Below are 26,425 nucleotides of genomic sequence, written 5' to 3'. Positions count from 1 at the left end.
CAGTGGCTCACAATATCACATAGTCGTGTATTTTCCATCATGATCATTTTTAGAACATTTGCATCTCCAGAAAAAGACAAAAGAAAAAACCTGTACGTCCCATACCCTCCCTTTCATTGACTACCAGTGTTGCAATCTACCCAATTTTTTATACCCTTTACCCCCATTATTTATTAATTTAAAAAACTATTTTTATTGACAAATCTTCACACACATGCAGTCTATAAATGGTATGTAATCAGTGGCTTATAATATCATCACATAGTTGTGCATTCATCACCATCATCACTTTTAGAACATTTACTATTATTTATGTTTTATCCTTATTTTTGTACTTATCTGTTGATACTCTGGATAAAGGGAGCATCAGACAAGGTTTTCACAATCACACAGTCACATTGTAAAAGCTGTATAGTTATATGATTGTCTTCAAGAATTAAGGCTACTGGGACACAGCTCAACAGTTTTAGGTACTTCCCTCCAGCTACTCCAATCAATACACCATAAACTAAAAAGGGGATGTCTATATAATGCATGAGACTAACCTCCAGGATAACTTCTTGACTGTGTTTGAAATCACTCAGCCACTGAAACTTTCTTTTGTCTCATTTCTCTCTTCACCCTTTTGGTCAGGAAGTCTTTGTCAATCCCTTGATGTCAGATTCCAGCTCATCCCTGGGAGTCATGCCCCACATAGGTGGGATTTCATCTGCTGAGTTGGCTTAGAGAGGGAGGCCACATCTGAGCAACCAGAAATTCTCTGTGGGTGATTCTTAGACATAATCACAAGTATGCTTAGCTTCTCCTTTGAAGGAATAAGTTTTATGGGGGTGAACCCCAAACTCAAGGGCTCAGCCTATTGCATTGGTTGTCCCCACTGATTGCAAGAATATGGGGAATTTCCCAGATGGAGAAACTTACTATTTCCTCCTTTCTCCCCAGCTCCCCAAGTTTACTTTGCAAATACTTTTTAATTCTCTGCTCAGATTACTGTGCGACGTATTGGGGCATCACACTAACTTGTACAAAACAACAAGATTTCACTCCCTATTCAAGATTAAATGTAATTATGGTATTTGAATAAACTGACCATACAAATTAAATTAGATCATGTGCTGCCAAAAATGCAAATGTTGCATCTCTTCCTTTGGTCTCACCCAGAAGTCGAAGTTTTAAAATAAAGTCAAGATCATCCTCTACCCTGTATTCTGATTTATCTTAGTCCTATCCAGATTAGCTTCATTCATATCTCTACTTGAAGTCTGATCACTTTTCCAACTTTTTAAACAGTTGCTATATGGGGTAATGCTGACTTTCATAGCTTCAGTGCTCTAACTCTGAGTCTGGAATATTCTTAAATGCCTTATTTCCTTTAATGGTGGTTTAGGAGATTCCCCAAATTTCCTTCCAGCTTTTCAATGAAGTGGCCAAGCTTATGCATTCTCATCCATTTGGCACTTTGCTAGGAGTTGCCTCCTCACCTTTACCTGACGATGTGGTCCTGCACACAGTAGTTGTCCAATAAAGGCTTGCTGATTGCAGGAATGAAATGTCAGGTTGATATAAAAATTTTTCCTCAAAAAGCATGTGGACCCAGAGCTTTTTTCTGTTCAGTTCCTTGCAAGTCAAACTCTATCAGGTTGTACCCTTTACTGAGTGCAAGTGAGCCCCATTGGGAAAGCTGAGCACATACTCTATGCCACCATGGTAACTGGCAATGCCTGCAAATGTCAAGGGCAGGCTGAACGCACCATTGGGGAAGAGGGATGTTTGAGGAAAAGGAAGAACAGAAAATGGCTCTAGGAAACAGGAAGATAAGGGAGAAATGACAAAGCTGTCCAAGATGGGAAGTGGGGGAGAATTTCACCAGCAGATATCTCAGATGCCTGTCATGCCCATATGTGAGTTTAAAGCCAATTTTAATCTATTTACCAAGTTGTTTTTCCCCCTCCCTATTCTCTTTAAACTAGAAGCTTAAAGGAGGACCAGGTGTTCACACAGAACTTGGCAGACTGTGTTGGCCAATATAACATGGAGAGGATAGAAAATGGCTAAGTAGCGAGGGATGCTGGGCAGTGCTTGAGCCTCTAGCAGCTGTTAATTTTATAGATTGCTCTAAAATAAGCCTTGTAGATAGATCTTGCCTCAGCTTTTTCTGTCGCTGGTCCTTGGACAGAGGATTGTTTGAATTGTTTCATGGTTATTGCGTTGTTTTGGCCAGTCGTCAGTACAGATTGCCTCAAAGTGGTTTTTGCATCTCTTTTTTATTGTTGTTTGGTTGTATCACTTCTTGGAACCTCCGTTTCCTTATTTAATCCTCTCAAGGTTATGTATTAAATCATGTGAACGTGGTTTTTGAAACATAAAGTGAAACTATAAATGTAAGGGTCCTTTTTGTCAATTACTGAGTCATTGTGGGCGTAGTTGTCTGCATGATATTTAGTTTACTGTATCAGGGTTCCATCTGAGAATTAGAACCACTATAGATATTATGGAATAAGAAATTTCTTAGAGGAATTAGACTTTACACAATTATGGGAGGAGCTGAGGAAGTGAAGGTCTAAAATGAGGAGTTGGAGAATCAGGGAAAGGCTGTCCTGAGGATGGTGGGGATGGACAAGTCTGAGTGTGGAGAGGAATCTGGAAACCAGGCAGAGAGAGACTGCAAAGGGAGGCTGGTGTAGGTTCTATGGAAGGGTAACTGCCTCTTCTTACCTACCATCTCTGAGTCTGTAGTCAAACCTCTGGTGGTCTTGGGGGTCATGTTGATCAGTAAGGAGGAAAACAGGAACATAAAGAAAAGTGAGGACAGACTGATACCCGCTAGCACCTCTGCATCTGTCTCTCATCACCTTTAACTATGATGACCTCCAGAGTAGAAATGTCTGCTCCTTCACTTCCATCTCCCAAATCTCACATGACTTTCTGTTTTGTCCAAGTCTAATCCAGAACTGTACAGGGAATAGGATTCTGGGGAATTTAGTTCCTCTTAGCCAAGTTGGCAGTACAAATCCCACAATTCCGTAGTGTAGAATTATAGATTTGGCATGCGTCCTGGTCAGGTTCATGTGTCAACTTGGCCAGATGGTGGTACCTGTTTGTCTGGTCGGGCAAGCGCTGGCCTGTCTGTTCCTGTGTGGACATTTCACGGACTTAAATCATGACCATGTCGGGCTGCATCCACAGCTGATTGCATTTCAGCTAAGGGGAGTGTCTTCTGCATGAGTGATGCTTTTAAGGAGGCTTCAGAAGCCAGAAGGCTTTTAAGAAGGATTCAGAAGAGACAATCACTCTTGCTGCTTCAGCCAGCCAGCCTCTCCTGAGAGTTCGTTGTGGACCTTCATCGGAGCTGCCAGCTCGCAGCCTGCCCTGCAGACCTTGGACCCTACATCCCCACGGTCACATGAGACACTTCTATAAATTTTATATTTACAGATACCTCCTGCCGATTCCGTTTCTCTAGAGAACCCTAGCTAATACAGCCTGGCTCTGGCTTCTCAGGACATCTCAAAGGTCACAGAAGTGGCTATGAAGTCATGGTTATATGATCTAGCACTTCACTGTAAGAAGGTGCTCGGTTAGATAATGACCCGGTCTTTAGGAAGTGACCTGTGGCTGTATTCCTCAGGTGCTGGTGACATTGCATCTCCTCCTGTCATCCTTGCCATACCTGTCTAGAGTGTGGGAGGTAAGGGTTATCTTGGCAGCAAAAGCTAAATAGAGTTGCATAGGTCACGAAGAGCCGTTCGGTTCCACTGGAGTGCAGAATCTCCTTTCTATCGCCAAGTTCTTGTTTGATTTGAGGAGCACAGATACTTCCCTTCTTCTTACCCCTGTATGACAGCTGAAGGGAGATTACTGGATGTTCTAGTTTGCTAGCTGCTATAATGCAACACATCAGAGACGGATTGGCTTTTAATAAAAGGGGGTTTATTTCGTTAGTTCTTCAGAAGAAAGGCAGCTAACTTTCAACTGAGGTTCTTTCTTATGTGGGAAGGCACAGGGTGATCTCTGCTGGTCTTCTCTCCAGACCTCTGGGTTCCAACAGCTTTCCCCAGGGTGACTTCTTTCTGCATCTTCAAAGGCCTGGGCTGAGCTGTGAGTGCTGAGATGAGGTGTGCTGAGCTGCTTGGGCTGTGCTACCTTGTACTCTCTCATTTAAGCTTCCAGCCAATTAAATCAAACATCATTCATTGCAGCAGGCATGCCCCTTAGCCCAACTGCAGATGTAATGAGCAACAGATGAGGTTCACGTACCATTGGCTCATGTCCACAGCAACAGAACTAGGTGCCTTCACCTGGCCTAGTTGACACCTGAATCTAACTACCACACTGTGTATAAATGATTCCAGATGACATTAGAGGTAGAAACTGTCATTTAAATGTTAATTGAGAGCATAGTTTAAATCACTGGACCTGCCCTTGGTGAACCCTGTGGCCTGCCACTTCCTGTTGTTAGTTATCTCACCACTCTTTCGTGTTTCTACAGCCAGCCACAGGGCAGCTGGGACTTGGGAAGTGCCTTCTATGGTGATCTTTGCCCCTGGGAAAAAGAACAGATATCGTGAGATATAATGGTCTCATCCAGAAGTCGAAGTTTTAAAATAAAGTCAATATCATCCTTTGTGCTGTATTCTGTATTCTGTATCCTTTCAACTTTTTGATTGTCAACTCTGATATTTCCCTCTGTGATCACAGCCTCTTCCCTTTACTCCTTTCACATTCCCTCATCTCTGTTGAACCTACTCGTCCTTGATTTTGAGCTTTGCCTCCTTTTCCAGCCCCCCAGGCCAACCTCACCTTACTTGGTCTGAATCCAGCATAGACCCCGGGGGTCAGCATTTCAGAAGTGAGCTTGTTGACATCTGAGGACCCTTTGCAGGTTTGCTTTGCCAGTCCTTGGAGTATATGTGAGTAATCCTCACCTACTTCAGTCTCTGAGCCTGAGTTTTCTAATCTTGCTGAAGGAAATCTCTAAACCTGCCCACCTGAGTCTCCAACAAGGTTGTGATGTTCTCAGTGTCTCGGCACTCTGTGTTCATTTTGTGATAGTTGCTGGTTGTATTCCCTCTAATGCTTATCTGACCTTTTCCACGATCTTCAGAATCTTCTCTGCCACATTACCAAGACAGTGGAGACCAATCTACATGAGGGTCTTCTAGCTTTTCATCTGAGAACTTTTCTCTATTTTCATCCATCCTTTTTTCCTTCTAATCTCTGAGAAAAGTGAGGGGTAGGGCTCTATCTTGGGCTCTTTTCTCCTCTATATGTATATGCCTATGTGGCCCCATGCAACACATAACTTTAAATACCACCTCTGTGCCGATGATTTTTTAAAATTTGTATTCTGGTAACTTATAGATAAGATGAATTTTCCCATTTTAACCATTTTTACGTGTACTATTCAGTGATATTAATTATATTCACAGTGTTGTGTCGCTATCCCCACCATCGATTACCAAAACTTTCTCGTCACCCCAAACAGAAACTCTGTACCCATTAAACCATGACTCCCTACTTCCCACTCTCCCCACTCCCTGGTAGCTTCTAATCTACTTTCTTTCTCTTTGAATTTTCTTATTTGGGATAGTTCATAAAGTGGAATCACACAAAATTTATTATTTTATGTGTACTGATGACTCTTCATTAAATATCTCCAGCTTGGACCTCCTCCCTTGAGGTTCAGACTTGTGTATCAACTCCCTGTTCTATTGCACTTCCACTTAGATGTCCAGTGGACACCTCAGGCTTCAAATGGCCAAAAGAGAATTCTAGCTTTGCCTGATACAAATTTGCTTTCCTCTAGTTACTTCCCTAGCTCAGTATATTGTGTCACCACTCACCCAGATATAAACCAGAAGCCTGGGTCACCCTTGATTCCTTTCTGTCTTACTCTCCACTTTAAAAATGGCAGTGAGCCCTTCCTTTTCTGTACAAGACAGATCCTGAATCGGACTTCTTCTGAGAATCACCACCACTGCAGTCCGAGGCCAGGCTTTATCATCTTTTTGCTTGGTCAACCGTAACTTTGCTCCATCCTGGTGTCCTTGCCTCCATACTGGCCCCGTGGTGGTCCATCGTCCACATAGCAACCAGGCTCAACTTTCTAAAAATAAATCAGGCTCTATCTTTCCTCAGTTTTATGTGCCTCCCTTTTCAACCAGAACGCAAAGGTCTGGCATGTCTTTCTAACGTGTGCCCCTCCTTTCTCTCCCTTATTCATTATAACCAACAGCGCTAACCATTTTCCTGTCCCTTGGACACACCAAGCTTGCGCCATCTTAGTGCCTTTGCATTCGCCATTCTCTTTTCCTGGAACAGTCTTATCCCAGAATTTATAACCATTACCTCCTCCTCATTCTGATTCTGAACTCAAACAGGAGAGACTTTTCCTTACCATGCTGGCTAAAGCAGCCCTACCCACCCCACCTCACCCCTGTCACTACCATATTGTCATAGTTTATCTTGATAGCATTTATCAGTGTTCACTTACTTCTTTTTTTTATATCCTTATTTTTAAAATTTATTTAAAAATAAACAAATTTATTTTTTTGTTTACTAAAACAAAACATATATAATCAGTAATTCACAATATCATCAGCCCACTTACTTCTTAATAAAAGGCAAGTCCTTTATGAGCAGTGACTCTTGGCCACGTGTCCCGAGTGCCTAGAAGGTGCTCAGAGGGATTGACCAGCTGGCTTTCCAGGATAAACCTCTCGTTTGTGCCCTTCATCTCCTCTTGTCTGCTTTGAGATCTTTTCTGTGACTCTTCTGTCCTCTCTTCCTCACACCTTTGGACGCCCCCTTTTCCAGGCTCTTCCTTTCCACTTGATGAAAGTGCCCTTCTGTGAAGGTGACTGGTGATCATTTAGCCATTACTTCATTAGCACCTGAGGTCCTTGACTTCCCTGCAGGTTTGACACCTGCTGATTCCTTTTTTTCAACCGGAAACATATGTTGAGAATCTGCTGTAGACGTTGTAGATGCAGATATGAGTACGAAGCAGGACCTGCCTCACAGGAGCTCAGCCTACCAAGAGAAGCAGGTGTCACCCTTTCCTTCTTGAAATTCTCATAATTCCAAGCTGCAAAGACATAAGAATTTTCTGGTTTTCTTCCTAAGTGGCTACTTCCTTTCCTGTTTTGCTTGCTAACTCTTTTTCTTCTGCTTGTACCTTCAATTCAGGAATTCTGTGGTTTTAGTCCCCACCTCTCTTCTCATTATCCCTCAGTGACCTAGTCAGGTCCCACAACTTCACTTTTAGGTGGTTCTCTTCATCCATTGCCCTCTACGCATGTGACTCCACATTCATTTTGGGAGCTTACATCCCAGCTGCCTGGTAGACATTTCAACGTGTCTGAATCTCACCAACTATGCTTTTCCCCCAAGTTCCCTTATCAGCTGTTAGCCTTCCTTTGACTTTTCTCTCACCTCACCTCGCATACCTGTGTTTTCTCAAGCAGGACCCTCAAACGTGCTATCTTTCTATTCCTGATAGCACACTTGTTTCGATTCTTACTTGTCATCTCATAGAAGGTTCCACACCTGGTTCTTGGGCCTCCCGTAATCTCTGCTCCAGTCTTCTAGACACTCTGCTTTCATAACCCAAGTTTTTACAACTCCCCACCTCTGTTTGCACATATCCCCTCCTATGGCTTCCCTCCATCTCTAAACACCTTCTTCCTCGGTGTCCCCTCTCCAACCCCTCTGGTTTCACCATCTTTCAAAGGCTCCATTTTTGAAACTGCAGGGAGCTTTCACTAATCCCTTTGGATGGAAATTCTTTGTTTTTGTTTCACCAAATTTTATTCTAATTTAAATTACAGAACCAGCCAGATTTTCTGATAAGAAATTCACTTTTTTGTTAGGAGCACTGAAATGCTTTCATGGCATTGTTATAATTGTATACATCTCCACCTTTTCTTTTTTAAGGGTTAAAAATCACATCAAATAACTGCCTATGTAAAATTAAGCATTTATAATGAGAAAAGAAACTACTTCTAGTATAATAGTTTTTGCAGTATGAATATATTAAATGATCATAACCTCAAATGCAGCCTTTCAACTTTGAATATATTCACACTGTTTAAAACTCAAAAGTCTCCCAGGGGTGTAAACCTCCCTGGCAATGTGGGACAGAAATCCTAGAATGAGCTGGGACTCAGCATCAAGGGATTGAGGAAACCTTCTTGATCTAAAGGGGGAAGAAAGAAATGAGACAAAATAAAGTGTCAGTGGCTGAGAGATTTCAGACAGAGTCAAGAGGTTATCCTGGAGGTTATTCTTATGTATTATATAGATATTCCCTTTTTAGTTTAAGGTGTATTAGAGAGGCTAGAGGGAAGTGCCTGAAACTGTAGAGCTGTGTTCCAGTGGCCATGTGTCTTGAAGATGATTGTATAATGATACAGCTTTCACAGTGTGACTGTGTGATTGTGAAAACCTTGTGTCTGATGCTCCTTTTATCTATGATATTGACAGATGAGTAAAAAATATGAATTAAAAATAAATACGTAGGGCGGGCCATGGTGGCTCAGCAGGCAGAGTTCTTGCCTGTCATGCTGGAGACCCGGTTTGTTTCTCAGTGCTGCCCTTGCAAGGAAAAAAAGATAGTAAATAAATAAATAAATAAAATAGTAGGGGGAGCAGATGTCAAAATAAATTGAGTAGATTGGAATACTAGTGAACAATGAAAGGGAGTGGTGAGGGGTATAAAAAAATCTAGGGGGAACAAAGGTTAAAATCTGTTGAGTAGTTGGAAAGACTAGTGGTCAGTGAGAGGGAGGGGTGAGGGGTGTGGTATGTGTGAGTTTTTTCTTCTTTTTATTTCTTTTTCTAGAATGATGCGAATGTTTTAAAGCATGATCGTGATGATGAATACACAACCATGTGATGATATTGTGAGCCATTCATTGTACACTGTACCTGGAATGTTTCTATGCTAAGAATTTTCATGTTTGTATGTTGTTTTGGTTTGATAATACAAAATAAATTAAATAGGAAAAAATAACAACAAAAAAGCCCTCAAAAGTCTCCGGATGCCAAAACAAATCAATGTTTTGGCACACCACACGCTCTAACTGTCTTCCTTGTAAAAGGCTCTAGTGCTGTGACATCATTGCCAAAGTGGGAACTGTTTTGTTGTTTAAAGTTCTAAGGACTAGTTTGGCAAGGAGACATTTCTTCTACTTGGTATAATTAACATTCTCGCACTAAATGCAAATGCACAGCGTTAGACCACGAGACCAGAATCTTCTCTGGTTACTTAGATCCTTCTTTCTAGAACAGTTTGCCTGTATACCTATGACTCCTAATCCATAAATGCCTTAAAAGAACATCCAGAGACTAGTTTACTTTTCTCACATACTGCTCAGCACAGGGGCGTCTTGCACAATACGTGCTGAGTGAGTAACATCATCTTATATTTGTCTAATGTATCTTGGTGAGGTCTTAGCTGAACACAGTTTTTTTTTTTTAATTATTATGAGGGCTTCTCTGGCAGAACCTATTTGCTTTCAGATGGAATTGCAGTGGTGCCATATGTGACTTCATTACACATTCTCTGCTGGCTGTAACTTCTTTAATGTGTACATTGCTGCATTTTTGTCACTTAGGGACTGTCTAGATGAAAGCTTAGCCCGCTCCCTTCCTTCCAGATCGCTCAGTGGCAGACCTGAGGGGACAAAGGTTTTTCGAATTTGTTGAGTCAGGCAGTTCAGTAAAGGCTCTGTAAGAGTTTACATGCTTGAGCTTCAGTGTGTGGATTTCTTTCATAGTAGAGCAAGCTCACGTATGGGCTGGGAATTCCATGTGGAAACCCACAGCCCGTAGCTTCTCTTAAAGACCTTGTAAGAAACCAGGAAGAGGGATTTGGGAGTCCATTTAGAAAGCAAACTGAAACACCATAAGTTTTTTAGTTTCAGTATCTCAATTCTACCTGTACCGCTGGGTTCAGTAACTACTGGTACTTATCCTAAAAATGGTTCAGGTTGGAAAGTCAGATGATTTACTTCCAGGCAGCTTGTGAGATCACATTTGAGCAGTCATAGAAACAATTACCAAAATCCTTTGCAGATATGCTCTACTCTGCAGACTTGATTTCTAAAAATGGTGATGATAACCTGAGAAATAAAATCTGTTTCCCATGGATAGCATGTGGAGGTAGAAGAGGGTTGGTAAATAAAGTGTAGTCGTTACTGGTGGGGTGTCTCTCTGTTTACCTCAAAAAACCTGCCTGACTTTCCCATCATTCATTCCACATGGATAGAAGAAAGTTGAACCTTCTCTGAGTCCTCCAAGGGAGAGGAAATAGTAATCTGGAAATAGTTAACTCTTGGTTGTTAGTTATCTGTCTGAGTTAGTTGTCTGTCTAACTGAGAAGTTGGTCACAGTGCTTCCAGAAGTCCTTTCCATATAAGTTTTTCTTTTTGGGGGGGTATATGATCCAGGAATCAAACCCCGGTCTCCCGCATGGAAGGCGAGCATTCTACCACTGAACCACCCCTGCACCTGCCATATAATTTTAGAATAATGTTCACCTTACCTTTTTTTTTTTGAGTATGCATGTGTGTGATGTGAGAGTTGGTATCACTTAAAATAATGAAGGTAGTTATGCCAGAAGATTTTTTTGAAGAAACTGGAAATTATTTTTAGCAACCATTTCTTCTGTTTCTCTGCTTCATATTGAGGAAATGTCATATTTTTGTTCTAAGTGAACACTTTTATGTTACTCTGCTCCCTGTCTGCTTCCTATTTCCCTGGGAGGATTTGCAGTATTTTGTAGAGACTCGCAAGCTGTTTCTTCTTCCTACTCAGAATAAATGAAAAGAAGAAAACAACAACAGAAAGTGGATGCAGCCACAAAGCAGTTGAAGGCGAACCAACCCAGCCCTCCTTGGCTTGACAGCACAGTGCGGGGGCCAGAGAAACCTGTGCTTGGGTCCTTCACACATAGTTGGAATGACCTTCAGCTCAGCTTTTCTCGGTCTTAGTTTTCTCGTATTTGCATAGTGTATTATGTGTGTGTTTTGTTTTATTAGAGAAGCTGTTTGTTTACAGAAAACTTTTGCAGAAAGTATAGAGTATCTATGATAAAATAGGTCTCCTGGTTCTGTTCTGTGGATTAAGACGCTTTATGAATATGCCTAGCTCAGTGCATGCCATGGAGTAGGTACGTGGCGTGCTGTTATTCTCACTCTTAGGAATCTCAGTCTTGTTGTTGAGAGAAATCTGAAGATCTGCTAATCAAGCAAAGTAAATACATTACAGAATAAATATTTGAGAAATGCTTATATAGTTCTAGCTGAAATGATGGGTTCTTTGATTCATCAAGTGTTTTTTATTATTCCACATCCCCATTAGTTTGCTATTAAAGCATTCGCTCATTGGTGCGGTCATCTTGTGATTAGAACATGCAGTGTCCACTTATTGCTGTTTGCAAGTTAGTACTTTTTCCACTTCCTGCATAACACAAGACCTAGAACATTGCAGCTCCATCTATCCCACCTACACTCTCACTTTTTGTCCTGTTTGCTTGTTGTCTCCTTGGTCTCACAAGCTGCTGAAAGCTCTGAGCTACTAATTTCTACTTAGCTTCTGGCCTACACCACGTAAAAATTTGCGATTGTCTCTAGAAAAAGCAATGGACGGTGTAGGGCCCACATCAGTATGTTTCATGATCTTGTCTTCTTGAGTCTGGCTGCCTGAATTGCTCCTCAGTGCCTTCATTGAGCTCTTTCTTACATTCTTCCGTCTTTTGTCATTGCTCTAGGTGGGAGCAGGGGTGGGGGAAACTCTTGTGACAACAGAAAGCAAAAGTCTCCTGGGAGTGGAACTCTCAGTTCTCTGGGTCTTTTGAAATGTATACCCTACTCAATTCTACCCCACCTCCCACAAAGTATTTCAGGCAATTTACAATGAAATATACATCCCCGTGCAATGAAAACCTTAAAATGAGGAGGAAAGATCAAAAGTGCAAGGACTAGAGGAATAGCAGAGGAAGGTGAAGAGGTAGAGAGAGGAGATAATTCTTAGAAACTTAAACTATGGATGATTGCCACAATTGATTCAGCATGGAACTTTCTTGAAGCCAAGGCATAAAAGGAAACATGAATTTTATATATGTTAAGGAAAGAAGGTCTCAGAAGCTGGGATGGGAGAAAAGAGAGGTGAAGTTAGCATTAACAAGTGTATTAGATTTTTTTCTTTGAAGGCTTAGGCAAATTTTTTTAATTTTTTGCATGCGCAGGTACTGGGAATCGAACCCGGGTCTCCAGCATGGCAGGCAAGAATTCTGCCTGCTGAGCCACCATGGCCTGCCTAGAAATTTTTAAAAAGGGGTGTTGGTAAGTGTATTAGGTTCTCCAGAGAAACAGAACTGATAGGATGAGATTTATTATAGCAATTGGCTCATGTGACCATGGGGATTGGCAAGTCTGAATTCCATAGGATAGGTTGAAAGTTGGAAACTCAGTGAAGGTGATATTGAGTTCACCATTTTTAAATAAGTGTACTTTATTACCATCTTTGTGCAGTGTTATTACAGCTTCTATGCCAAACCATTAGTAATCCCGATTACTAATTGTTCCAGCACCATGTTGCAATGCCCTGATTAGACTAGGTTGTCTGAAGTAGAGCTAGAAATTCCTCTTTTTACTGTTGAATCCTCAGTTTTGCCTTTAAGACGTCCAACTGATTGGACAAGAAGAACAGTTCTCACATTGCTTAGGGCAGCCCTTTGTTGATTGTAGATGCAGTCAGCCATAGATGCAGTCAACTGAGTAATGATTAAAATCCCTGCAATATCCACACAGTAACAATCAGTCACAATCATATGGACACCATAACCTAGTCAAGTTGACACATGAAATTTACCATTACAGGAGGTAATGTGGGTAGAGGGTAGAGGGTAGAGACTTGTTTTTAAGAAGGTATCTGATCTAATCACGGCATTGCAACATTAGTAATTGGGATTACTAATGGTTTGGCATAGAAACTGTAATAACTCTGTAAAAAGATATTTAATGCATCCAAGGCACTCTGGGGCTGTGGTTATTTTCTGGGGAAAGAACTCATAGTGATCCATCAACAGGCATTTTTTTCTGATACTAAATTTTAAGGGAATTTTTATCGTATAGCTTCTTATATCACTGAGCAGCACAATAGTATCCTCAATAGTACTTTTAAAGGCTAATAATGAAATGTTTTTTCATATGAAGGTTTCTATATTGACCCTTGAAAAAAAATGAAGTCATAATTTTAAGGTATGGTTTAGTAAAGACATTTTTATGGAGCGCTAAACTAATACAGTTCAGGCACAGAAGTGTTTGAGACTCGAATTTGAAACACTTGGAAACTTGGAAAACCAGAGGAAAATTTTGTTCTTTTTATCCTCAGTTATCAACTGTTACAGTGAGAGCTTTTGACAAAAAATTGGCAATGCGTGGCTATGTAGATACTCTTTTTTATTTGAAAAGAGCCATATGCTTTACTTTTTACAAGTTATACTTATTTTTAAATATCATTAGCTGTTATTTAACAATATTAAAGGCAATCTTTGCTAAATACCAGATTGCTGGTGGCAAGTTGAAATTCTGTAACCACAGTTTGAAATCTTGATTTGCACGGATGAGGGGCCATCCCAGCTCTGCATGCAAGATTTTGCTCGGGTTTGTATCTTTTCCGATTAGAATTCGATCTTGCAAGCATCTGCTTATATCTGCGTTGCTTTTCCCAGTGGCATGATAACATAGCTGATGTTGAAGGTACGCTCACAGGTTGAGTTGGAACATGGAAGAAGGAGTGCCTAAATGATCACAAGGGGAGATGGGGGAAGGCTGCCCAGAGGAGGTAGTGCTGGAGCTCTTCTTGCCAGTGTTGCTCTCATCTGAGATTGCTGGGAGGACATTGCAACTGAAGGAAGCATGTAGCAGAGGTAGTGGAGCCCAGGAGAGCAGGGCATTTTCAGAAAACTAAGGGTGGTTTGTTTCATTGGAGTATAGACATTGGGGAGAGGGAGAGAATGGTAGGAGATGACGTTGGACTGGTAGACCTCAGCCAGATCACAAATACTTTGTATGTTATTTATTCTGCAGCTATTTATTGAGCAACTACTATGTACCAGGCTTTGTTCCAGGCACTGACAATTCAGCATTGAGCAAAACAGACAAAAATGACTGCTTATATGGGACTTTACATGGTATTGGGAAGAGCTGGACAATAAATATTATTGAAAATATAAATACACATACAAAGTATATTAGTGAGAAGTCTTAAGAAGAAAACTTGGCAGGATCAAGGAAGGGGTTGCAGTTTTAGGGTAGTCAGGGAGGCTTCACTGTGAAGGTGTTCTAGTTTGCTAGCTGCCGGAATGCAATATACCAGGAACAGAATAGCTCTTTAAAAGGGAAATTTAATGAGTTACTGCTTTACAGTTCTAAGGCTGAGACAATGTCCCAGTTAAATCAAGTCTATAGAAATGTCCAATCCAAGGCATCCAGAGAAAGATACCTTGGTTCAAGAATGCCATGAAGTTCAAGGTTTTTTTCTCTAGTGAGAAAGGCACATGGTGAACACAGTCAGGGTTTCTCTCTCATCTGGAAGGGCACATGGCAAACAAGGCATCATCTGCTAGCTTTCTCTCCTGGCTTCTGGTTTCATGCAGCTCCCTGGGAGGCGTTTTCCTTCTTCATCTCCAAAGGTCACTGGCTCATGGATTCTCTGAATCCATGATTTTTGGTATGGTGCTGTAGCATTCTCTACTCTCTCTGAATCTCCTGTTCTCCAAAGTGTTTCCTCTTTTATAGGACTTCAGAAACTAATCAAGACCCACCCAAATGGATGGAGACATGCCTCCACCTAATCCAGTTTAACAACCACTCTTGATTAAATCTCATCTCCAGGGAGATGATCTGATTACAGTTTCAAACATAACAATGCTGAATAGGGATTAGAAGAAACGGCTACCTTTACAGAATGGGATTAGGATTAAAACATGGCTTTTCTAGGGTACATGCATCATTTCAGACCAGCACACTGGAATAAAGGTTGAAGCTGGTGAAGGAGCCAGCAGTGTAAATATCTGAGTGTTCTGTGCTGAGGTGTGTGTAAAGGCCCTGAGGTTTGAAGGGGTCTGGTTTGTTCAAGGGGACATCAGGAGCAGAGCATGGCTGGAGTCAAGTGGAGGGAGCCAGAGCAAGAGGAGATGAGGTCCCAGAAGCGAAGGGGCCAGATCCTGTGGAGCCTGATGCCAGCACAAGGATTTCAACTTTTAGCTCAGTGAGATGGGGTGACGGAGAATATTGAGCAGAGTAATCCAATATAAATATTTAAAAGATCCCTTTGGCTGCTGCATTGAGAATAGGAGGCGAGAGTAGAGCCAGGAGACCAGTTAGGAGCCTGCTGAGAGGGGATGAGGGGATGATGCATATACAAAGCGAAGAAAGAAAAAAGCAATAATTTTTGAAGCACTCTTCAACAAGTGGTTACAGGACACATCCCAGAGTTTGTCATGGGCTACCATACGATCCTCTCAGATTTTTCCTTCTAGCTGCTCCAGAATATAGGAGTCTAGAAGGCTTAAATCTATCTTTATCACCACAATTGACTTTTTTCTTTTTTTGTGTGTGAAAAATAACATATATACCAAAAAGGTATAAATTTCAAAGCACAGCACCACAATTAGTTGTAGAACATATTTCAGAGTTTGACATGGGTCACAACTCCACAATTTTAGATTTTTACTTCTAGCTGTTCTAAAATACCAGAGACTAAAAGAGATATCAATTTAATGATTCAGCATTCACATTCATTTGTTAAATCCTATCTTCTCTGTATAACTCCACCATCACCTTTGGTCTTTCTGTCCCTCTCTTCAGGAGTATTTGGACTATGCCCATTCTAACTTTTTCATGTTGGAAGGGTCTGTTAGTTCTGGAGAGGCTTGGCCTTTGCAGTGTCAGGACTTATCTGGTCTAGGGACCCATCTGGAGGTTGTAGGTTTCTGGAAAGTCACCCTAGTGCCTGGAACCCTTTTGGAATCTTATGTATTACCCCAGGTGTTCTTTAGGATTGACTGGAATGGTCCTGGTTGGGGGTTGGCAGGTTATGACAGGTAGCAAGGTCTACCTGAAGCTTGCATAACAGCAACTTCCAGAGTAGCCTCTTGATTCTATTTGAACTCTCTCTGCCACTGAGACCTTATTTGTTACACTTCTTTTCCCCCTTTTGGTCAGGATGGAATTGTTGATCCCACAGTGCCAGGGCCGGATTCATCCCTGGGAGTCCTCTCCCACACAGCCAGGGAGACTTTTACCCCTGGATGTCATGTCCCACGTAGAGGGAAAGGCAATGATTTCACTTGCAGAGTTGGGCTTTGGAGGTTAGATTTTATCCTGTGGGTGATGAGGAACCATTAAAGGGTTTTCATCAGAGAAGTGGCATGATTTGTATGTTGAAAGGATTATTGTGGAAGCCTTATGAAAGAAGGACTGGAGAGACAAGACAAGGAGTGGGACTGGTTTCCAGAGCCCTGACCACTAGGGTAAAGACAGAGGAGGCCTTACAAGGGATGCGGTGTCGTGCCCGAAGACCCTTGTGGCAGGTTGTCAGTCCCGGCCAACTTCTTGTCGAGGGATAGGCATTGAAAAGATTTGCAGCTTTGGGAATTCCTTCATGCACTTTGCAAGGAAGCAAGGGGAATGAATGCGCATGGCCAGGTGTGTTGTAGAGGCAGCCTGCATAGTGATAGTGGCACGACCTTACCTTGTGCCAGGCATTGTCACAAGTGCTGTAGATGCATCAATTCATGTGACCCTTACCAGGGTTCTAAGGGGTGTGGTGGCTGTCAGCCCCGCTTTGTCGGTGAGGACGCGCGGCACGAAGAAGGTGAGTGCTAGTGTTGGTTGCCTCTCCGGAGCCTCCACCTGCCACTCCCTTCGAAAAGTCTCATCGGGAGAGTCAGAATGATCTGGTTAGTCTCTAAAATGAAATGTAAAAAACGGACCACCTATTTCCTTTTTCAAGCTGTGGTCATGATGGCCTCAGAGAGCTGGTCACTGCTGGGTACTTATGTTATGAAGTCAACACCTATGAATTGCCAGTGATAGAAATTGTCTTAAGAAATGTAAGTGGGGGTGAGCGGAATTGCAAGAAACTGAAATGTCCAGGGGAAGGACTGTGTATGCGTGTTTGTGTGTGTGTGTGTGTGTGTGTGGAGAGAGAGAGAGAGAGAGAGTGTGTGTGTGTGTGTATGCCTGTGTGTGTATAACTCAAGGTGAGGCCAGGTCCAGAGGCTCTGGTGATGCCACCAGGTCACTAAGGCATGTTTTCTCACCTCTGCTTCCTGCACTGCCCTCCATCTCTTCTACTGTTAGGGGAAGGCATTTAGCTCCCTGCTCAGATCCCACACTGTGCTGGCAATACTTCTCATATGATTGCTTCCTTTTTCCCTTTTAAAAGTAAATGATTAGGTGCTTGCCTGCCATGTGAAAGACCCGGGTTCAATTCCCAGCCCATGCACCTCACCTCCCCCCCCAAAAAAGTAAATGATAAAGGGTGGAGAAAGCAAGAGATAGCTTTGAAAAAAATGTTTCTCAACTTTTTTTGACCCTGGCCCAAATTAAGGTATGCTTTTCATCATAACCTGACATGAAAACACCTTTAATTTCATTAAAAAAAAAAAACAAAAAACACACATTTGTCATAAACACTCTAAATTCATTTTCCAATCCACTAATGCATGGCAACCCAGAGTTTGAAAAGCACAAATTAAACCAGTGAAAAATGAGCAATACAAAATTGAAAATAAATAATAGAAGTTCCTATTTTACTGATCCCTTACTACATGGCAGACTCTCAGTGAGGCATTTTATTTCATTAACTCATTGACTCTCTCCTGCCCTATTTTATATGTGGGGAAACCAAAGCTAAGGGAAATTTCTTGGATTTAAGCTTTGGTCTTCTTGATTTCAGAGGCCATGCTTTTTCCTGTTATGCCTTATTGCTTTTATTCATAGAACATCAAGAACTGGCCATATAAGTTCACTTGGCCTGAACTGAAATGCTGAGTGCATTTACAGGTGGTGAATGCACTCCAAAATTGTGCTGAGGTTTATTGCAGTGAAGACTTCTTAAAGGGCAAAATTCACAGGTGAGGGTCTCCAAGGGCCCTCCCCGGGACCAATGAGTTGCGTGCCCGGAGGGAAAGGAATACAGTGGGCTTCCTTCTGTGCTGGCTTCCCCTGTAGCAAGCTGCTGCATTCTTAACAAGACCCAGCAACTAGCCAGATAAAAGCACTTTCTCCTTTTTTGCTTCCCCATCCTCATTCTGAATTTAGATCAGGGCGAAGAGTAGAGAGAAGGAAATGAGCCAGAAAATAGAAAATTAATACTTGTAGAGTCGTCATATTTTAAAATTAATTTATAGGCGATGTCAGATAACCAGAGTTGAATCATTTTATCAGCAGGCTGCTCTAGGATTTAAAAATTGGCATCCGTCATTGTAAGTCAGGTCCCAGGAGCCCCAGGGAATGGTCTCTTGGGATGAGGGGTGATACGGGCTGGGCAGAAATGTAAATACTTGATTAGCTGAGTCCTTTTCTTTCACGGGAAACCTAAACTATTTCTGCATCACGTTGGGTGATAATGGTCTGTTGCATAGTCATACACGAGAAGAAGCTATGCAGGTCTATGGTTAGCCAACTTTTAATACTTTTCTTCCTCCCTGCCAATCCTGGGGCGCTGGCTGTGTGAGAAGCAATCGTGTTAGGGGTCCAGTGGGCGAGTTCTGGGCATGGGCTCAACCTCCTGCAGAGACCCAGGTCGGACACCGCTTCCCTGCTGGTCCTCAGGTCGTTGTTTCTGCCTCGTTGCCCCTGGGCTGGTGCAAATGTGGGGCTGGCCTCACTTAGGCCGGAAAGCCCGTCTGTAAGTAAAGAGCCGCCTCTCCCGTCTCGCTGTTGCAGCTCTCTGTTGGGGCCGTGTGGTGAGAGTCCCCGCGGGGACCCTGGTCCGGGTGGCGGGCACCGAGCTGGTCATTCCCTGCAACGTCAGCGACTACGACGGCCCCAGCGAGCAGAACTTCGACTGGAGCGTCTCGACCTCAGGGGGCAGCTTCGTGGAGCTGGCCAGCACCTGGGAGGCGGGCTTCGCAGCCCAGCCGTACCGCGAGCGGCTGCAGAGCGGCGACATCCTGTTGAGGCGCACGGCCAACGATGCCGTGGAGCTCCACATCAAGAACGTCCAGCCGGCGGATGAAGGACGCTACAAATGCTCAACCCCCAGCACCGACGCCACCGTCCAGGGCAACTACGAAGACACCGTGCAGGTTAAAGGTACCGTCCCCACGTGGGGTTGCCAGGCCAGGAGGCCCGGCCTTCCTCTGCCACTCAGCTGTGGGTAGACCTGGTCAGGCTCCCTTCACCTGTCCAAGGGGGTCGTCATTGCTCACCTGGTGAAAGGCAGAGGTTGGGCTGGGTGCCTCTTGGGGGGTGGGGTGGGGTCCTCCCGATTCACTCGGGCGTAATTGTGAGCCTGTGAGTTGGAGGCAGCGTGGGTGGTGTAGAGAGCCCAGCTCTGGAGCCAGGTGGCTGAGTTCAATTGGGAACATCCCCAGCTCTGCTCTCCTGCAGCTGTGCAGCCATGGGCACGTTGCACAGTCCCCCCCTGCACCTCCCTTAAATGTTGGGAACATATGTGCAAAGCCTCAGGACAGTGCCATAGTGACCCCTCAGTGAGGGTTAGTGATGAGAAGGGGATGGACGTGATGATAATGTTCACATTCATGGGAAGAAGAGATACTTTAAAGCACACATCTTTTTGTGTGCCTCTCACGACTTAAGTGACTGTTTGTATCGGAAGTGGTTATGGATTCTGTGAAGAGAAGGAATGATTTGGTCACTGCTTGCTTATGATGGGACACAAAATTGACCCAGCTGTGCACTTATGTCTGGAATGTTGTGTTTTGTTTTAGTTTTCCAAGTTCATCCAGATTTTTTCGCACATTCTATTATTTGAACCCAGTGAAGAAGATAGGACAAGGTAGTTCCCCAATTTACACATGGAGAAATAGAAGCGCATAGGTTAATTACTCGCCTAAAAAAGTTAATTAGTAGGGCAGCAGGAACAAGCCATTTTAGTTTGGGGTTAACCAAATAGAAACATTGTTATTGCTGCTATTATTATTGCTACTTAATTATATACTTATTTGTATCATGCCTTTTTCCCAAAAAGGTTACATGAGGGGACGAATGTATTTAAAGGTGTAATGGTGACCTAGAGGAGTAGAGGTGGAAACTGTATGTCAGATATCGTTGTCTCATAGATTCATGGGGATGGGGGGAGAAAAGAACCATGTCCATTATGTAGATATTAAAACATCAAATTTCTGCTTGTTCCGTTACTTCTTCCTTACTCACATAGACAATCCCAAATATGTTCTCTTAAAGCCGGTCCCATATAAGACACTGTTGCATTTGAGTTGAATAATGTGATACTTTTGTATTCCTCCCACGCAGGTTAGATGAAACATGTACCCTTGTTTCCCCTTAGAATTCTCATCTTGAAGAGGTAGGGTAGCTGCCCCCCACCTGCCCGTGCCTTTTTGTTTCTTCTCCAGTCTTTGGAAGGCGGATTAAGGGGCGGCTCTCCTTGGGTCCAGAAAGCAGATGGGTGCCCAGGAGAGCAAGGGACTAGCTGGCAGCTCAGCTGGACCCTGGTTGGTCCCACACATGGTCCACAGTCCCCCTGGCCTCAGCTCCACAAGTCCTGAACTGTTGATCTGCGCCCTGATGGATGAGCTGGCCTTGAGAATTGAATCACGTTAGTCACACTCACAGACTGGAATATGTATATATACTGGAGTGGCATTGCAGTCATTTTTCAGTAGGGATGGGTCTTGAATCCTCCTAAGGATGGAGTCTGTCTTTTCTGTTACCCAGAGTAATAATCCCTCCTCGAGAACGCTGACTTCATTTCTGGGAGTGTGATTGTGGGGAAAACCAAGGAGATGGTACATAGTGGTGCTGGAGGATTTTCTCATCCAGCCCATAGGAGAGCCTGAATAGATTTTCCCCACCCATTGGCAGAGGTCCTCTCTCAGGTAACCAGTGTTCCAGGGCTTGTTCCTTATACCTTGTCTTCCTAAGCAGCCCTCATTGCAGAAGCCCCTTTCCTAAGCTTAGTAGAAGGCCCCGGCTTCTTCCGGCGTCAGCTCTCTTTGGTACACTTCCGTCCTGTGGATACACTCTGGTCGTCCTACTCATTCCTGGGCATTTCCCAGGCCTCAGACCGCAGGCAGCTCATGCCCTCCTTTCCCCACAGGCCTTGCTGGCTTCCCTTTCTGCACCCCACCCCAATGAGTGCCGGTTAACAGAAGCAGATCATTTTTAGTGATTGCGAAGTGTCAGGCACTGTGTTGGGCACTTTCCCCATCTCACTGGCTCAACCCGGTGAGCTAGGTCCCTGCTTCACTCCCTTTTTTTAAGGAGTGAGGAAACTGAGGCAGAGAGGGGCAGAGTAATTTGTCTAAGAATGGCAGGGGCACTTCCCCGATGCACTGGGAACAGATCCTCGCATTATCCTCGCATTTCCAGCAGGAGTTTTATTAGCCTCGACGTTGATCTCCTCTTTTAAGTCAGAGGGTCAATTGCAATTGTCGATGAATCAAAACGAGAAAAGGTGCCAACTAGGCACTAGGACAGGGAAAGGGAGAGGGAAATCGTCTCTGGTAGCAGCAGCAGCAGGGGCGGGGGTCCAAGGTCAGAAAGTCCTAGGAAGCTGCCGAACGGGTCCGGACGACCGTGGACAGTGTGGCTGAACAGCTGTTTTCTCTCTGCAGTGCTGCCGGATGCCCTGCACGTGAGCGCCGGCCCGCAGCCCTCCGCGCCCCTGAGCCTGCGGGAGGGGGAGCCCTTCGAGCTGCGCTGCTCGGCGGCCACGGCCTCCCCGGTGCACACGCACCTGGCCGTGCAGTGGGAGCTAGCCCGCGGCCCCAGCCGGAGGACCGTCCTGACCCTCACCCACGAGAGCCGGTTCCGCGCGGGCCCTGGGTATGAGGCTCGCTACCGCAGCGGAGACGTGCGCCTGGACACCGTGGGCGGCGACGGGTACCGCCTCTCCGTGTCCAGAGCCCTGTCCGCCGACCAGGGCTCCTACAAGTGTGTGGTCAGTGAGTGGATCGGTGATCAGGGCAACTGGCAAGAAATCCAAGAAAAAGCGGTGGAGGTTGCTACCCTCGTGATCCAGCCAACCCGTGAGTTTTCTGGAGGGCACAGATTTTAGACTGTGTCTTATTTTCTGACCATTGGGGTTTGGAAAGAACGACATCTGGGGTCCCCATCGTTCTCGGATAAGAATAATTTCTGCCCCTCGTGTGAAGCCTGACCATTTGGGGGTGTGGGAGAAGGGTGGTAGTTTGGGGAGCAGTACCTTTTTTTTTTGCACGGGCAGGCACCAGAATCGAACCCAAGTCTCCGTCATGGCAGGCCAGAACTCTGCCTGCTGAGCCACCGTGGCCCACCCAGTACCTGTAGTTTTGCTTTGCAGCTTCTTCTTATCTGAATGTGTACTCATGGGGAGCTGCAGCATGCCTGTAGTGCTAAGACAGTGCTTTCACCGGAAGGTTACCTGCAGCCATCCTGCGCTGGCATGAGGCCAGGCCTGGCGGTCAGAGGGGATTTGGGGTGGAGCTGCCCACATCCTGCTCCCTGAGCTTTAGCTTGGGTAGCGTTTCTTGAATCCCTGGCTCTGCCTTTCTCGACCCCATGGCGGTTGGATCCTCTAGGCCTGCCTCTCAGCTCCCCTCAGGTCCACCATTCACTGTTAGGGGAAACATTCTCTAGGACTGAGCATCTTCTTGCTTTCCTATATGGAAAGCCCTTCTTCTTGTCATGTGTGAATCATGACCTTTAAAAGCAAACAGAAAACTATTCCAATTATACAGGTAATTAAGAATATATAAAGTATCTTTAAAAAAACCCATAGACATACAAAATAAAAAAATTAACAAGAAAGGAAACCAAGCCATTGTTGACTCACTGCTCGGTCAGAACCGACAGAAAACATCCCAGGTGCTCAGCTCTGTACTGGGTCCTGGGGTCAGAGATGGGGTGGGGGTGGAGGGTATTTCCCGGGCCCTGTGGAGTTTTCAGCTTCAGCAGCAGCAAAGTGTAGATACCATTTCAGGGTGATGGAGTAGCTGTGGATGGATGGACGTGTTCGGTTTTATGGAAGTCTAACGTCAGCCCCAGAGTACTTTGCTGCCATTGCAGCTGCTTCTTGCTTTTCAAGCTGTGACCATCAATGAGGTGGGAGCTGCTCTTGCAGCAGAGGGGCTGACCCCTCCTGGGCAGTCTTGGTTCCCTGGGCTACGGAAATCGCTCACCGGATGAACTCAGGCCACCTTCTTCATCAGAACTGATCTGCCTAGAAGTTGTCCTGAGAAACCTGCAGATATTCAACTTGCATCAAACAATTATTCTTATGGGGCAGGAGAGTTAAGAGTTTCAGATTTGCAGCAAGTTTCCTTTGTCTTCAGAATTTTTAAACAAAGGTGTGTGTGTGTATATATATATATATATATATATATATGTCAAACAAGCCAGGAATCCCATTATATCTTGTTATAAGACCTGAATACTCAGAGCCCAATAGGCAGGCAATTTTTTTATCTGGGTCTCACTGTCATGGAGGTTCATGATTTTTTTGTGTCACAGGCTTCTTTGTCCGTCTGGTGAAGCCCACAGGCCCTTTCTCAGAATTAACATGCTTTAATGCACAAAATACAATACATAGAAGGAAAAGGAAAACAGCCATATTGAAGTTTCAAAATATTTCTAAAATATTTGTTATGCCGTGATAATTGTGCTTCTTTCTTAATGCATTAAATACTAAGCTCTAGTGGTAGCTCTAACATCTACTATAATTTCTAAGTGGCTGTGAATGTAGATGCTCTTTCAAGATAACTGCAACAACCATAACGTGATGTGAAATATCTTTCATTTCTGTTGGGGGCAAAGGCCTATGCCATACAACCCTGATTTGTTACTTACTTCCATAATGGCGGGAGATACTGAATTTTGGGATTTTCTTTTAGTTCTTGTCAACACCTGCACTCTCCACAGCTGGCTTCTTATTTATATTCTTATCGCATTGTTATGATGAATGGCATAAAGCAATTTCAACAATGCAGCTGTATTACGAGTACAGAAACATTCTTCCCTTACGATAGGAGTGGTCCAGTTGATGCAGTTCTTGGCGTCTAATTTATGGGTTCAGTTATATCCGGTAGGAGGAAGCCTGCACCACCCAAGGCCGTGTCTGAGGTCCCCTCTTACGTTGCACATCCTTAGAGCTGGTTGTTTTTTTCCCCTTCATCTTGCTCTATCCTGTTCCCCCCGCGACCCCCTAACCCAAGTCCAGAAGTGTAGGAGAAGAGGAGGTTGGCCATGTGGGACCTGCGGTCAGTGATGTGACAAGATATCGATCCACTTGCAGAGAGGAAAATTACAAAGGGAACTATGCAATTGAAGAAGCAACCCTGCCAATATTTCTAGTACCAAAGAATCCACATTCTCCTTAAGCGTAGTCCACAGCAGTGTATCGACCATTTCTTCACTGACCTGGCTGCCCCTAGAGCCTCTTTCCACATCCAGTAGACGGCTGGCTGGCTGACAGAGAGCAGTGTTGTGAAGTCTCTGACCGAGAGCTCAACCTGCAGAGCCCGGCTAAGGGCAGCAGTTTCTATACTGAATCCTCTCAAATGATACCCTCAGTGAATTTTGGCCCTTGCAAAGGGGTTAGGGAGGAGGAAGAATTTGGAGGGTGGGTGGAGGTAAGAAACTAGGCTTTTAAATTCTTTCTTCTAATTCCGTGCCTACCTAATCGTCTGTCTTCGGTAAAGATGGATCTTGAACTTGGCCTGAAATGCTTGTTTCACATGTTGCCAGGCTTTGAAACTCTTCATATGAAAGTGATCTACTCCGAATTGGTTTGGATCTTTTCTGAACCAGGCACTCACCTTTCTTGCTGAGCTTACTGCGGGCTGTAGTTGATGCTGAGCGACTGTTTCTGAGAAGTTCAGGGCTGTCCCTCCGTCTGAATTCCCGGGGAGATGTTAGTTTTGTATCACCTAAGTAACTGTGCCGAGAGCATTGCCACGAGTTGAATGTTTTTCTACTCTGGTTACAGATGTCCAGCTGCTTTTTAAAAATCCCCTGAATAGAGTAAAATATTTCTACGTAGAGAACCTTGGCAGGAGAGTGCTTGAAACTAGATCTGTCTTGGGACTGTAACATGAAATACTTCAATGCCACTTCTAAATATAGCAGCATTTCATTATCCACTAATGAGGTGGGGCAGTACATGGATAATCCAAAAACCATTGTGTCTAGTTTTAGAGTGTATCTTTTACACTGGATTTTAAGGTGGGTATGTCTAATGGAATAAGTGATGCTCTAAGTACATTATATTTCGAAGACTTGGCTCAGTTTGGGAAAATTATCTGGTTTCACTTTCCTGTTCCTTCTGATTAGCATTTTCCCCTCTTTTACCCTGGAGGTAGTTTTTTGTTTTGTTTTGTTTTGTCTTTCAAATTGAGAAACCTTCACACACATATATTCCATACATGGTGTACAATCAGTGGCTCACAATATCATCACGTGGTTGTGTATTCATCACCATGATTATTTTTTAGAACATTTGCATCACTCCAGAAAAAGAGAAAACTCATACATACCATACCCTTTACCCCACCCTCTCATTGATCACTAGTATTTCCATCTAACCAATTTATTTTACCCTTTGTCCCCCCTATTATTTATTTGGTATTTTATTCATTTTTTTTTTTAAACTCATCTGTACATGCCCTGGATGTTAGGAGTATCAGACACAAGATTTTCACAGTCACACAGTCACATTGTAAATGTTATATCTTTATATAAACATCTTCAAGAATCTAGGCTACTGGAACACAGCTCAGCAGTTTCAGGTACTTCCCTCCACCCACTCCAATACACCATAAACTGAAAAGGGCTATCTATACAATGCATAAGAATAACCTCCAGGATAACCTCTCAACTCTGTTTGAAATCTCTCAGCCACTGACACTTTCTTTTGTCTCATTTCACCCTTCCCCCTTTTGGTCAAGAAAACCTTCTCAATCCCTTGATGCCAGGTCCCAGCTCATCCTGGTATTTCTGTCCCACAATGCTAGGGAGATTTACACCCCGGGAGTCATGTCCTACATAGGAGGGAGGGAAGTGAATTCACCTGCCTAGTTGGATTGAAGAGAGAGAGGCCACATCTGAGCAACAAAAGAGGTTCTCTGGGGATGACTCTTAGGTCTAATTTTAAGTAGGCTCAGCCTTTCCTTTGCAGGAATATGTTTCATAGGGGCGAAAACCAAGGTCAAGGGCTCGGCCTGTTG

General features: G+C 43.8%; 1 protein-coding gene across 1 annotated transcript in view; it reads left to right on the top strand.

Moving 5' to 3' along the window:
- Positions 1–26,425, top strand: part of PTGFRN (prostaglandin F2 receptor inhibitor) — an 86,387-nt gene that overhangs the window by 15,768 nt on the left and 44,194 nt on the right. The window contains exons 2-3 of the mRNA XM_077119769.1: positions 18,966–19,334; positions 21,839–22,252. Coding sequence (XP_076975884.1) covers positions 18,966–19,334; positions 21,839–22,252 — 783 coding nt within the window. The remainder of the gene's footprint in view (positions 1–18,965; positions 19,335–21,838; positions 22,253–26,425) is intronic.

The sequence above is a fragment of the Tamandua tetradactyla genome, chromosome 11 (assembly GCF_023851605.1).
Source record: "Tamandua tetradactyla isolate mTamTet1 chromosome 11, mTamTet1.pri, whole genome shotgun sequence".
Classification (NCBI taxonomy): domain Eukaryota; kingdom Metazoa; phylum Chordata; class Mammalia; order Pilosa; family Myrmecophagidae; genus Tamandua; species Tamandua tetradactyla.
Note: the sequence above shows the minus strand (reverse complement) of the source record. Positions and strands in the feature narration are given on the sequence as shown.